This window comes from Amblyomma americanum, chromosome 2 (genome assembly GCF_052857255.1).
Source record: "Amblyomma americanum isolate KBUSLIRL-KWMA chromosome 2, ASM5285725v1, whole genome shotgun sequence".
In the NCBI taxonomy this organism is placed as follows: Eukaryota; Metazoa; Arthropoda; class Arachnida; order Ixodida; family Ixodidae; genus Amblyomma; species Amblyomma americanum.
In genome coordinates, this window is record NC_135498.1 from 203643378 (window position 1) to 203658432 (window position 15055).

A 15055-nucleotide genomic window follows, 5' to 3' on the forward strand; every position below is an offset into this window, starting at 1 on the left:
ACAGACTGCCACAGGACACTAAATTCAGCTAGACGAGCAAAACGAAAAGAAGATAAAGGCATGAAATTGGTTAGGTGAGTGGACTAACCAACGTAGAGAATATACCATCAAGCTCTCGACTGTGAAAGCGCTCAAATAGGCAAGAACGCTTCGTATGTCTTTCTTATTCTGCCGTCCTTGTCTCTTTTAGCGCTTTCTGTTTCAGAATGGAAAACCAACTAGCCCACTTTCTTCTATTATACGGTCAAGAAGAGCTTTTGTTCACTCCCCAGCGGCTGAAGAGCAGGGGCAAGGAAATTTCATATTAAAAGCGAGCACTCCCAATACGTCCTAGTGCGCGTTGAAATGTCTGCAACACCAGAAAGGTTTTCAAGGCGGAAGCTGCCTTTAAATGTAGCTTTATTGTCAGACACCTTTTAGGTGTTTTGGGTGCGCATGACTACGTGTGTGATTTAATTCAAGATCACTTTCTTGGCGTTACGCCAGCTCTCCACGGTCCACAAGGCTTCGTCTTGCTGAGCCATTTCTGGAAAAAGAGCTGGGCAGGCTGGTTTAAACACGTCTCTCTTCTTGTCGCATAGCATACTTTGACCCAACAGCTTGCTGTGTAGAACCAGGGCCACCCTGCAAGAAAATCAGAAGTCTCATCAGACGTGCTTTGAATTTGCAATGGGCATCTGCTGAAACAGAGGAGAGAAGGTGGTGAGGTGGCAACACTTTCTAGTGGTGAACACGCGCCTAAAATTAAGTCGGTGCACATAGGTAAGAGCTGTGTAAAAAAAGACTAACCCCTTACTAATTTGCACCGTATTGGGGAATTTGGTTACAATCTTTTAGTGCCACTGAGATTTTTTGAAATCATTGCACGCCTCATGCACACCCTGCGATCTTTTTCTTGCGATGTGGTGTATTTAACCACCTACCGCTTCAAGTTACTTACAGACACTTGCTAGTCATCGTTACCCGTTCCAAGTAGAAAATAGTATGTTATCACCTGTACTATATGGCTTCAAAAAGTGAACGCCGTGTGTGGCATAGTTAAGACATAATTATTTTGCTGATGTGCTTGATAAATCAGGGGATGTTGATTTACAATTTCAGGCTTTCTCATGGCATCAGGCAGAGTTCCCCACAGTAAACTTATTCATAATTTAGAAGCATTAGCACCCCTGGATCCTTTGGAAATTTCATCACTGCTTACCTAAAACGGAGGACAGAGTACGTAGCGGTTCATGAATTATTATTGTAAGGCTTCGGGTTATGCATGGCCTACCAGAAGGGAGCATTTTAAAGCCGCTGTGTTTTATAATTATGTGTTAACTACCTGCAAGCTAGATTCCGAGGATTCATTACGATTTTCTCGGATTACTGTAACCTATTATTTAAGAGAACAAATCAACATAATGATCACTATGCCTTATGAAATTCGCTTTTGGCTGCAATTAAACGAGCCGAGTTAGTCTCGAACACATTATCGGGGCACAGCGAACCCACTCGTCATGCCATTACTGGCACGGTAGTCCTGTGACTGCAAAGAAAACGCAACTTTCAGAGCGGTTGCGCATCGACTAAACTGCATGTTTAATCACCACAGTGTACCATAGGCTGAACGAAAGCTTTTTTTTTTCTCTAGAAATATACAGTGTGACATTATCTGACGTTGAGTATTTCTGAACACAAACGACGGGCAGTACATGGTAGCATATTTTTCACAAAACAGGCGAACCTAAAGGATAATTTTGCCGAAAATGTAATATTTACCTGTATTATTTCACAGCCACCTTAGTGAATGGTACCATTCTATGCCATATGATATTGGCACAGAATGGTACCAAGAGACAACCACTCGCTAATTGGTACAAACAGGCACGTCGGTTCAACCAGCTTACTTTAAATACCCTGGCGCAGAATATCCTGCACGCTTAAGGCTGCGTCTAAAAAAATTCCCCCTCTCTCTTCCCCAGCATTTTCATCAGAAGCACCACACTGGCACAGCATGTAGAATCGTCTCATTACACACCTTAAAAACAGTCAACAGTGTTCACACTGCATATTAAGTAGCAGTACTACTTATCGCCAAGAAATTTGCGGTAACACGCCGAGATTTAAGATGTCACACAAGATTTATTTTAAAAAAAAACAGAGACGCCTACAAGTAAAATGAAACATGATGTTGGCGTTTCGGCGCCCAGATCTAGAGACTTTGTTCACAATGCAGTCACACAAAAAAAGTTCTTCAAAACTAGAGTAATCGCCGCAAGCATGGCGCGTAAGTCTGGTTAAGATTACCGTCGTTGCGACTGAGCGTATGTGACGTTGTCTGTATCACAAGATACTCGAGATAAAGCCGTGATGTTCGTAGTTTTTCGTTTGAGGCGATTCTTGCGTTCTCTAAATTGACCCAGTACTTTTTCGTGACTGCGTGCTCTGTCAAGACGTTACTGCGAGTATTTTCGTTCTGCACACCACGAGCATGTAGTTTTAAGCGCTTCTTATAACTTCCAGTTTCGATGATCTAGGCGTTACATAATTCTTGTAATATACGGTCGATAAACTCACTTGTTTTCTGAACATATAAAATAGCTGCACGTCTCTTCGAGGGAAGAAGGGCGTCAGGTTGTCACTGTTCACGTGTGCTGTGTTCGCGACAGATGTCGTTCTGTGCGCCTCATGAAATCACTTGGGCAACCACAACTAGCGAAATCTTTCCGTACCCTTGCCGCGTCCGCCGCTGCGTCAGTGGTTCTAGTGCAAGCTCTCTCGGTACGATGCATTAAACTGCTGGCAACTGCTCTTTTGTGGGCGGCAGTACGGACTGAACTAAAATATAGGTAGCGGCCTGAGTGCGTATCGTTTCAGTATAAGACAAACGATAAGTTTTGGCTTTACCGTGCGACGATGGCCGCCAGGAAAGGTAGACGGCCGTCCACATCTTCTTCCAACGTGAACTCAATAGTGTGCAGGCTGATTAAGTATGTCAAAAACTGGCTCATCGCGTCCTTGTGAATGATGCAAAAACAGTCGTCGATGCAACGGGAGGGGGTTAAATGTGGCTACGGCCCGTGGCTCAATGCTTCCATAGTACGATTAGTGGCCGTCACCGAAACAGGAGCATCCATAAGAGTCCAGTGCACTTGCTTGTAGATGTTGCCCCTAAAAAATTGGCTGTTCAGCTATGGCTAAACCTAGATTGGTGATAGCTGCAGCTGGCCGAGCGGAACTCGCTCAGCCGAATTGCAGTCAGCCTTTCGCCGCTCCGTTCCGCTGGGCGTTCATTCTTTATCTGCGTCCCTGGACGTGATTCACTCTCTCTCTCTCTCTCCCTCTCCACATCTCCACTCCCCCCTCCACTCGGGTTAGCCGGCGCGCCGCGCCGCCGGTAGCCGCTCCGCACCATGTGGCGGCGCCGCCACGCTGAAGGCTCGAAATGCTAGCGTAATGTAGTTATCGCTACAAAACAAAGTATTGCTCAGGCAGACATCCAAGAGCAGCGCAGGTCCCATACTTCTCCTGGCGATCTTTCTGGTGAAGAGACATTGCTATCGAGCGCAGTGGTGCCGTGAACAGTGACTTCACGTCGAAAGACACCATTACGTCGCTGTTTTCAGTCGGGATGTTGCGGGTCCTCTGAACAGAGTCGCATGAATTACGAACGAGATAAGTCCGTTGGCCAATAAGCCGGGAAAGAACCCGGTGGAAGAATTCAGAGAGGCTGTGTACAGGGCATCGTGAAAAATCCACGATGGGTCGCATCGGAACCCCTGGTTTGTGCATCTTGGGCAAGTCATAAAATTCTGGCGCGGAACCATTACGGCATAGTAGCTTGTAGCAGAGAGGTTTTCGGCACGGCGGAACGGCCTGAATTACATCGGCGAGAAGCTTTTGCAATTCCCTTTTCACTTTGAGTGTGGGGTCTTTCTTCAGGCGGACATGCGCTCCTTCGTCTTCCAGGAGAGACAGCACCTTTCAGTCAGTGTTGCGGTGGACGCAGAAAGGGTACGGAAACATCTCGCTAGCTGTGGCAGCCCAAGTCATTTCATAAGCCAACGGAACGACAGCTTTCACTACCTCGACAACAAGACGCCCCTCTTCCCCTATTACATATGTTACTACATATTTTATTACATATGTTCAGTAAACAAGCGAAATTCAATACGATAGCAAGACGGGTGAGTTGGTGATACATATTTAAATAATTACAGCGCGGAAAATGGGGTTTTCAAGGGTAGAAAACAAAGGACAAGCGCTGACTCTCAACTAAAGTTTAATCACAGCAACAGACAAATATAAGCGAACAGGCAACAATTAAACATTAATACCACAAGGCACGTGCACTATGTTGGGTCAAGATAGACAACCTCACTGTCACGCAGGAGAGTGTAAATCATGGTTTCCTGCCTTGTATTACAGTGACATATTGTACAAACTGCCCGATCAATTGACCAGAGAAATCGTAGAAGCATACAAGATGAGAAAGAAATCAAGATTGTGCGTCATCAAACCATCCCTGCTCCTGCGTGAAAGGGAGGTTGACCCAACATAGTGCACGTGCCTTGTGGTTTTAATGTTTGGTTGTTGCCTGTTCGCTTATATTTGTCTGTTGCTGTGATTAAACTTTATTTGAGAGTCAGCGCTTGTCCTGTGTTTTTTACCATTGAAGTCTCCGTTTTCCGCGCTGTAATTTTTCAAACAAGTGAGTGTCTCGCCATTATATTACGAGAACATGACGTGGAAGTAGCCCCTGCCCCTGCCAAGAAAATGCGAGAACTGGTGATGAATGTGTAAGGCCAGTTAACGAAAGGAAAATTCCCAGGGGTTGTCGGTGCAATACCTTGCGCAGATTGCAACGGTGTCTAGATCGGCGAAACTGGAAGTTATAAGAAGCGTTTATAACAACGTACTCGAGATATGCAGAATCAAAATACTCGCAATAACGCCTTGGCAGAGCACGCGGTCGCGCAAAAGCACACTGTCGATTGGGGAAAGGCTAGAATCATCGAAAAAGAAAAACTGACGTGCCTGATCTCGAATCCGTTACGATACAGACTACTTCATACACGCTTAATCGCAATGAGGCTATTATTAACCCGATTTACGCACAATCCTTGCGTCAATAGCTCTAGCTTTTAAAGAACATTTCGGTGTGATTCCGTTCTGAACAAGACTCCGTTCTGAGCGCCGAAACGAAAACATCAAATTTAATTTTACTGGTCGGAGTCTCTTTCTCTTTAAATCTATTCCCCTGGCCAGACGAGATTCCATCATGCTGTCGAGTTCACACAAGATTTTATCGCGGAAATGTTGCAGGCCCAGATATTGGCGCGTTCTCTCTTTGATGAAACCGAGTTGCGTTTGTGAAAGGGTGATTCGACTTATGCAACGGAAAAGAAAGTGAACCGGGTGACGCAGCTGCTTTTTTTCTTTCTTCAAGTCCAAACGTATTGCACGTTACCAACAACTACAAAACGTCTCTGAAAGTTAAAAGTTACCTTTTTGGAGCCAGCTCTTGGTCTTTTTTAGAAGCGAACTTGGGATTTGCCGTGTGGCAGAGAGCCTGGGGATATAAAAAGATAACATGCTCTATAGTCAGATCATTCGAAACAAACCGGTAGTCGAATAGAACTTGGAAAGAGCGTCAAAATGGGTTGCTATGAAAGAAAATATTTCCGGATACTGCAGTACACGAAAAGGACTCGACACGCGTTTATGAAATTTACGCTCAACCATCTGTCAGCGAACGTCCGCATACTTTCACGAAACGATGAAAACATCTGGCGTCCTGCGGCCGTGAGCAGTGGATGCAGCACGTAGGTCCCTCGGCTTATCGCGTGAACTCCTAACCATGTAATGAACCTCGAAGTGAGTTGTCTGTCGCAGTTGTTTTCGCGCTACTACTGGAAGAGCAGCGTGGCCTTGTATCAACTGACGCATCGAGTATTTTGCCGCGCAGTTCAGTTTAAATCATGCACAGTGAAGGCATATGTATGATTCCGAGAAAGACAATGGCGGTCGAGAATGGTAGCAAATATTCAGTACGCCAGCTGCGAATCCACAAGGAGCGCCGGATTGACCTTCATCTCGCCTTGTGTGATGCTGTCTAGCAGCGGTCTATTTAGGAAACAAAACCCGTTGGGTTAGAAAAAGGACGGCTAAATCTCTAGCTCGGGCAACATGCGGGTCAGTGTGCGAACACAAGGCATGAAAATATACAGTTCTAGCAATAACCCCCTACGCTTACCAATACTCACTTTTCTTAATAAAAAGACAGCAAACACAAGCGCCACTTCACAAATGTACTAAGAGGAATACCACGGTAAAGAAACGTTTTCCTCATTTCAGTGACCATGGCAGGCAGGACAAACGCTTCCTAGAAGAAGGGCCTGCAAGAACTGTCTGCTAAACCTTAGAACGCAAATTATTTGCATCGTGAGAGTCGAACACAAGAATGAGATCTTGCCAAGAAAATAAAAACACATGGCCAAACCCGAGTAAACATATTATTCCAGTTTTTTAATTTCAGACAAGAGCTCCAAGATAAAGCTGATTTGGTTCTACAAGGCGTTCTACAAGGGTTCTACAAGGTTCTACAGACACGAATCACGGGAACAATGTTAAACCCGGGCCTCGCTGCATGCACGACATGTTCCACAACTCGACGGAGCAGGAGTACTCAGATATGGCTATAAGTATAGAGCTGCATGCTGCAAAACTTGCTTTCTGCAAATTATGCACAAAAGTGCCTATGGAAGTGCCGTGAAGACGTTTCTATCCTAATATAATGAGCAGCTTCAAGAAACAACGCAAAAAACAAAGACGGGACACATAGAGCAAGAACATCCACCGAGCGTTCACTTTTAACAAGTTTATTTCGAGGCATGCATTGCTTTATACACTACTGCGAATCACACAAGAAACAGACACATGACTTTATGATACATCGTTCTGGCGCACGAAAAACACGGACGAAGGAAGAACAGACAGTGCACCAGCAACTGGCAACGCCGGCGATTGTGTGTCTGTTCTTCCTTCGTCCGTGTTTTTCGTGCGCCAGAACGATGTATCATAATGCGACTGTGAACCAACTAGCCCAGCTGTCTACGCTTAGAGACACATGACTTCTGCCACACGTATCATCACTTCCACTAGAATCATCATACATCCAACAGCTCCAGTTTTTTTTTATCAGAAGAACAGATGGTTTGTTGATACAATCATGTCCAAGCTTTGCCATCTCGGCTGCCCCTATTATCTCGCGAACCAGATCCTCGGCGTGTTTATCGATTACTTTACATTGTAGATACTCAGCCATGCAAGGCTTGGATTGGCAATCTCTCACATGTATTCCAATATGCCTGCGTGCTTGTCGACATTATTTTATGTCCTTTCACTCTTTCGTTAGTGCATCTGCCGGTTTTTATTACGTAATAAATCCACATTTCAATGGCAGGGAATAAACAATGCCTTTCGCGCATTCGACAAAGAGAGTCTGGTGGTTTGTTGCACCCCCGGGAAGTTTCTTCTGGCTCCTCGGCATTGACGCGCCGGCAAAGTCTTTTTAGTTTTTCTCGAAGCTAGCTTCCATCTTGTGGATGCACGACTTCTTGAGCGCGTTAGAAAAACAGATTTGCAACGGCCTTTTTGCATAGGGTCGTGCGTTGCACCAGCCCTTAGTGACTTATACGTTGCACAAACAGATAGGTCTCTTCTCAACACACTCACGAGAAGCAACGTACGCAAGGTGCTCAGGTATGTCGACAACTACGTAATGCTTTGTGATGGCGGCGGCACGAACACCCTCAACGTGACTTTAAAGGACTAGCCTGCTTTAGTCAAGATAGAAGATAGCTTCTGTCGCCAGATTGAACGCATTTTGAAGCTGGGTATTCCTCGCACCTACTTGTGTCCGTCACGGAACGATTAGGGAAAAATCCGGAACTGCGCGACAGCAGCAGGAAGCCGAAATATTAACGAAGGATTGTGGCCCTTCCTTAGGTCCATAACGTCTCCCACCGCTTGATAAAGTTTGGCCGAAAAGCTGGAGTTCATGTTTTGCGCACAGCCCCGGAAAAACTAAAAAAGGCCGCCACGATCCTGAAGACGTTGAGGTAACGAGCGTTACCTGTTTTTTAAATAGATGAAGAAAGCGAAGAACGCGCCGCTCGTCTCGCGAAACGGAATGTAATACCCTTTGAAACGGGGCGGATTGCCACGATGCTCGGATGGATGGATGGATGGATGGATGGATGGATGGATGGATGGATGGATGGATGGATGGATGGATGGATGGATGGATGGATGGATGGATGGATGGATGGATGGATGGATGGATGGATGGATGGATGGATGGATGGATGGATACGGCTGAACCCTTTACATCGGGCGGTGGCTCAAGCCACCTAGCCATGTCTTGTGAAATTTTACTCCTCTCTTGCTTTTAGCCACCAATCAGATAACCTTCGCTTGGTTACTTCTAACCTCTTAAAATCCACTTTCCCTTCACTATCCCTAAACCCCAATGCCTTGGGTAAGTCAGCCCCGCTGCCTTACACTGTAGGGTGAAGCCCTTTACAGAAAAGTATCAAGTGTTCAGCTGTTTCCTCCTCCTCTCCGCACGCAATGCACAAAGTGTCTATCTCCTGGTACCTGACTCTATACGTCTTAGTCCGCAAAACTCCAGTCCTGGCCTCAAACAACAAAGAACTTCCCCTACAATTATCATAGATATTTTCTTTGACAATTTCCTGTTTAAAGGTCCGGTATGTTTCTAGTGCCGATTTCGTCAGCATCCCTGTTTTCCACAAAGCTCTCTCTGTTCCTATAACCTTTTTCTTAACCGATAATTGCTTATTTGCCCCCTTACTGCTGTCCAGATATTTGCTTGTCAATTTTCTACTTCGCTTTCTCCATTTCGTGTCAACATTCTTTATATACAGGTATCTGAAAACTTTCCTAGCCCACCGCTTTTCTTCCATCCTTCTCAATCGTTCCTCAAATGCTATCTTACTGCTAGCCTCTCTGCTCTCGAAAGACGCCCATCCCATATCACCCTGTACCCTCTGATTTGGTGTATTGCCATGTGCTCCCAAAGCTAACCTCCCTACTCCCCGTTGCCTAATTTCCAGCCTTGCTTGAACATCTGGCCTCATACACAGGACCGCATTCCCGAAGGTCAGGCTAGGGACCATCACCCCTTTCCAGATCCCTCTTACCACCTCATACCTATTGTAATTCCACAGTGCCCTATTTTTCATGACAGCTGCATTCCTACTAGCTTTATTCATTACGTATTTTTCATGCTCTGTCAGATACTCAACACTGTTATTTATCCACACCCCAAGATACTTGTACTCATTCACTACTTTTAGCACGGACTCCTGTATTCTATGCTCGCCGCCCTCTTCATTAAATGTCATGACTGCAGATTTTTCCTTACTACACTTGAAGCCTAATCTATCTCCCTCTGTACTGCATATGTCTAACAACTTCTGCAGGTCTTCCTTGTTGTCAGCCATTATCACTATATCGTCCGCATATATTAGTCCCGGTAATGTCTGTTTAATCAATTCCCCTTGCTTGAAAAAGATAGGTTGAAACCTAGTCCGCTCCCCTCTAGCTTGGCCTCCAAACCTTGCAGGTACAACATGAACAACAAAGGGGACAGAGGACATCCTTGTCTAAGCCCCCGCTGTATCTCTACAGGCCCTGATAAATTTTTTTTCCCATTTTATGAGCACTCTGTTACCTCTATATATCTTTTAAAAGATTAATTACTCCATTTTCTACATCCAATGTGCCCAATATGTCCCACAAATGCTCCTGAGTAACGTTGTCATAGGCTCCCCTAATATCCAGAAATGCTAGCAATAAGGGCTTATGTTCCTTTTCCGCAATTTCTATACACTGTGTCAATGAAAATAGATTGTCCTCCAACCTCCTTTGTTTCCGGAACCCATTCTGTAGTTCCCCTAACACCCCCTCGTTCTCCACCCAAGCCTGCAGTCTATCCTTTATAATTTGCATCACCACCCTGTAAACCACAGATGTCACTGTTATGGGGGATAGTTACGTCTGCTTTGTCCCCCTTTCCCTACGCGGCTACGCGTGCACGCACGCCGCCTAGCGGAACGATCGGCAATCAGAGAAATTACGATGCACGTCTACCCATTGTCGAGTTGCACCTCCTCAAGATACGTCCAAAACGGAATTTGCTTCGTTTGAGGGGTACCAAATTCGGTATAAAACTGTCCAAGGATATGCCCGTTGTTGTGGGAGTATACATAGCGAAACGAGTGAAAACAAGTATAGCGGTCCCGTAACAGGACAGCTTTTCTACCCATATTAGGATATTTTGGTGACCGAGAGAAGGGATGAGAGGGCGCGACCAGCTTTAATGTCGCCATCTTGAATTTAGGAAACCAAAACTATGCCGCCATTTCGTCCTCTGACGTCATATTCACATAGTTCCCCCTCTGTTAACCATATTGGATCGTGACGTCATGATTAAGAATGTGGCATGTGGTTGCTTCTATAATGCCATTGTAGATGGCGCGACAAGTCTTAATGCGAGATGCGCTGTTTTCTAGTTGCAGCCACAGATGGCGCTTTGATCTCAGGGTGTGTAGGAGACCTCACGAAATCTCGAAACGTGACGAGTAGTTGCTGCCATAGATGACGCGGTGATCAAGAGTGGTAGCAGACCACACGAAATCTCGAAACGCGATGAGTAAGAGCTAAGGCTCTTAAAAGTATTTGCCGGAGCGTCAACGCCGAGGAGCCAGGAAAAACGGCCCGGGTGTACAACAAACCACCAGACTCGCTTTGTCGAATGCGAGGAAGGCGTTGTTTATTCCGTGCCGTTGAAACGTGGATAAAAGTACGTAGCTCAAACCGGCAGATGTATTAACTATAGAGTGAAAGAACATAAAATTAACGTCGATCAAGCACCCAGGCATATTGGAATACACTTGAGAGATTGCCCATCGAAAACTTGCATCGCTCAGTACGCACAATGTAAAAGTGATTGATAAACACGCCGAGCAGCTCGTTCGCGAGATAATGAGGCAGCCGAGATGGCGAAGCTTGGAGATGATTGTATCAGTAAACCATCTGTACTTTTGACAAAAACGAACTGGAGCGGTTGGATGTATGATGATTCTCGTGGAAGTGATGACACGTGTGACAGAAGTCACGTGTCTGTGTGTCGTGTGGTTCGCAACAGTGTATAAAGAAATGCATTCCTCGAAATAAACTTGTTGAAAGTCAACGCTCATTGTGTGTTCTTGCTGGTAAAAAGGGCCGTTACAAATCTGTGTTTTTCAAACGCGCTCGAGGTCCAACAAGCCCAACAAGCCCAAGCTGCTGTTCTGGATAATTAGCATGTAGCTACATGAAATCAGAAAACGAGCAGCGCTGAAGATTATAACTACGACGGTTGAGACGAACTTGAAGCATGTTTATTACAGGCCTAAAAGACAAAGATGGTATCAGATTTAAAAAGAAACAAAAGCGAAAATGGTTGCTAAAGGGGGCGCGGCCACAATTTAGCTGAAGGGAGAGCGATACAGCACTAAGCTGGAAGAAGCGTGTAATTGGCAGGCAACGTTCCAACATATGATACGGTTCGAGAGCCCAGTAAATATTTCCAGTTCATAGATTATAGCAGGAAGCTGGGACCATCCTCTCGTAACGATGAGATGAACGGTGTAGGATAGATTTCAACTCTGTGGCGAATTTGCTATAGGACAGCGACATCCACAAGACTTGCCGATTTTATTATGACACTCAGAAAGAGGGAGCGGCTAGCGGCGTGCTGCCGTTGGCGCTGTAGGCTCCAAAGATGAGCTCCGTGTACAGCGTAAGAAGACTTTTGTGGCGCAAAATATGAATATTAGAACGAAGACAAGATGCGCACCATTGATACTCTCTTTGGAAATGGCAGGAAAAAAAGGAAAGGTAAGAGGGTGGTTGCTTGAAGCAGCCAGTGAAGTTAAGCGCAACATGTTCGCGTGATTGTCACATGATTTGGCAGTCGACGACGTAGCCGAGAGCTTACTCTCAATGAAAAAAATTTGAAAAGTCACAAAAACAAGAGACGAACAATTAACCACACAAATGAGCATTATGTACTAACAAGCTTCTCGGTTGTTTTTAAAGATAAAGATATAAATCGAATACATACGCTTAAAAGGCGCGAAACAAAATTAGCTCTAGCTATAAGACAGGGAAGAGTCATTAGTATCCTTTTGCAACAACAAAATGAAGCGATTCCTGTGCTTTTCTTTTATATATGCTTGCTATAAAACCTATCTGTTTACGTTTCATGTATGCATTCCTGCTTGGGCTTCAGGCTGTAGGATTCTTAAAATAAACAAATAAAACACACAACTCCGGGCAACAATTCGTGATTTATTCAGCAAGAAATGGACAACTCTGTCCATGAGGTTTGAGTCCACGGCCTCAACTAAAAAGTTGTTCCCCTAAGAAACAAATTCAATCCGCATTTCCCTTCAGTATGCGAGAGCCCGAATTAACAAAGCATCAATATCGAAGACCTGAAACTGCATCAGATATTCTACAGTATATAATGCTTTAAAGGATAACTCTGCTACAGGAGTAGACAACATCAAAACTTTAATTAAAATCAGTCTGCTATACCGAAGCTCCCGTCGTATTATATATTTGTAATTGATACTGAAAGAAGGTTTTTATTCGGAGCAGCTTTAAACTTAAATTTTTACTATTTACAAAAAACTGTTGTCACTGATTTTAATAGCTATCTGTGCTGTCTGCATTTGCAAAAACTGCGGGCTAAATTATGAGCAGCGGGAAGTGAATGTATTACGTAAAATGGCGTTCACGATAAACTCAGTGCCCTGGTTTCAAAAAGGAAACTAGAAAGGTTGAGTTATAATAATACAAAAAAGCGACTAATCAACATTACTGAAAATTTTTCTGTAGAATTGTTTACACATAGATTTTAAGCGAATTTTAGAATTGACTTTATTTTTGGACGGATCTCATACACTGTATAATTTAATTGCTGCTCTAAATTGAGGCATGAAAATAAAAGATTACCTAATACAGTAGTATGAGTGAGTGCTTACACTGAAAAAAAACTATCATTCATATAACTCTACTTTGTTGAAGACGTTTCTTCACACTGATGGGTATGATCTTTTGTTATATTCACCCTGTTAACGTCTATGTAGTAAGTTTTCAATGAAAAATTTCTATCCGGAAATTGTAGAGGTTATATTATTGTACATTACCTTGCGCTGTGGTGTCAAACGCACCACGAGAGATGGGCTTCGTCAAGCTCACTATGCGTTTTGCCCTCCCCATCAAGCATGCATATGTGCTTGAAATAACTTTCCTTCCTTCCTTCTTTCGTTCCTTTCTGGCCGTCTTGAGTTTTTCAGACAGATATATAAACATTTATTGATCGTACAAGCGGATATTCGAATATTCACAAGCGGATACTGAAATGGACTTGTCAAGCCTGCAAAGACTCCTGGATTCATTTGAGGCGACGAATGCAGGCGTGTAAGATTTCCAGGATATGAATGCTATAATCACAACTATACTGTAAAAATGGCTATGCGCCAGGCTGGAACAATCTGGACTTAAACAATCTATTTCAGATTGTCCTGGCAACTGGACTGACCGCTAGGGGGCCGGTGAGTGCGAACGCACTTCGCATCGGCTCTGTACAAGCACGGCGATTTCGTCCAGATTTCGACCCACGCAGTGCCCATCTCTTCACTGTACCGTTTGTAAAGGTGAGCGCTACCATCTTTTCAAACTTTGTGGCCGTCGGTCCCCCTTAAGTGGGCCCACGGGCCGAAAACCGCCATTTGTCAATCAGCTGCCGCACTAGGCCTCGCGCCACTGTGCGCTAAGCCTAAGCTGCTCCGACCTCCCCTACATCGACAGTATGAAGGTCCACGTGATCGGAGAGACAATCAACCCGAAGGAATACGATCCCAGGGACTGGAACCATATCCTGAGCTTATCCGCTCGTCAAAAAGGAGCACTGAAAATCCAGGCCCAGGCGAACGCCACCACCGGCTCGCGACCTGAACATTCAGTACTCCAAGCGTCCCAGCTGCGCGCGACGCGTCTCGCGGCGCAAAGGTCGCAACGCCAGCCGCGGTTGCCTGAGGATGCATACAAAGTCGTGTTTCGTTCCAATGGGGGACTTAACTTAAACGACCTTCAACCGCGCCAGCTTCGCCTGGCCCTGATAACTGTAGCCAAGGACATCCAATACCCGGACGCCACCAACTTCAGTATCCACCCCTCACAATACACAACAACTTTAACACTCCCACGAGAATTGGCAAGTGTCAGCGCGGACACCAGCCCGGACTTGACACTGAGCCGCAACCTTGCGGGTATTACGTGGAACACAACACATCACACATTAGAAAGCGATCATTACATCCTCTCCGTTACAGTACCGTACAATCAAAGAACGACCCTTCACCTAACACACAAACTCACCAACTGGGATGCGGATCGCTCATTGGAAACGCTACTGCGCGATCTCCATCATATTGCAGGCAAGCATCCATTTATTATTGGAGGGGACTTAAACAGTCAGAATACTGACTGGGGCTACCGCACCACCACGGGACGAGGAAGGCGACTCTGGTTCTTGGTACAACAGCTCCGCCTCACAATACACAACTACTTTAACACTCCCACGAGAATTGGCAAGTGTCAGCGCGGACACCAGCCCGGACTTGACACTGAGCCGAAACCTTGCGGGTATTACGTGGAACACAACACATCACACATTAGGGAGCGATCATTACATCCTCTCCGTTACAGTACCGTACAATCAAAGAACGACCCTTCACCTAACACACAAACTCACCAACTGGGATGCGGATCGCTTCATTGGAAACGCTACTGCGCGATCTCCATCATATTGCAGGCAAGCATCCATTTATTATTGGAGGGGACTTAAACAGTCAGAATACTGACTGGGGCTACCGCACCACCACGGGACGAGGAAGGCGACTCTGGTTCTTGGTACAACAGCTCCGCCTCA

The 15055-nt window shown here is 45.2% G+C and overlaps 1 protein-coding gene across 1 annotated transcript in view; it reads right to left on the reverse strand.

Moving 5' to 3' along the window:
* Positions 1-382: 382 nt before the first annotated feature.
* The window catches only part of LOC144119413 (uncharacterized), a 599791-nt gene continuing 585118 nt past the window's right edge, over positions 383-15055 (reverse strand). The window contains exons 21-22 of the mRNA XM_077652039.1: positions 5490-5554; positions 383-624 (exon numbers count right to left, since the gene is read on the reverse strand). Of these exons, the coding sequence (XP_077508165.1) occupies positions 453-624; positions 5490-5554 (237 nt within the window). The 3' untranslated portion in view covers positions 383-452. The remainder of the gene's footprint in view (positions 625-5489; positions 5555-15055) is intronic.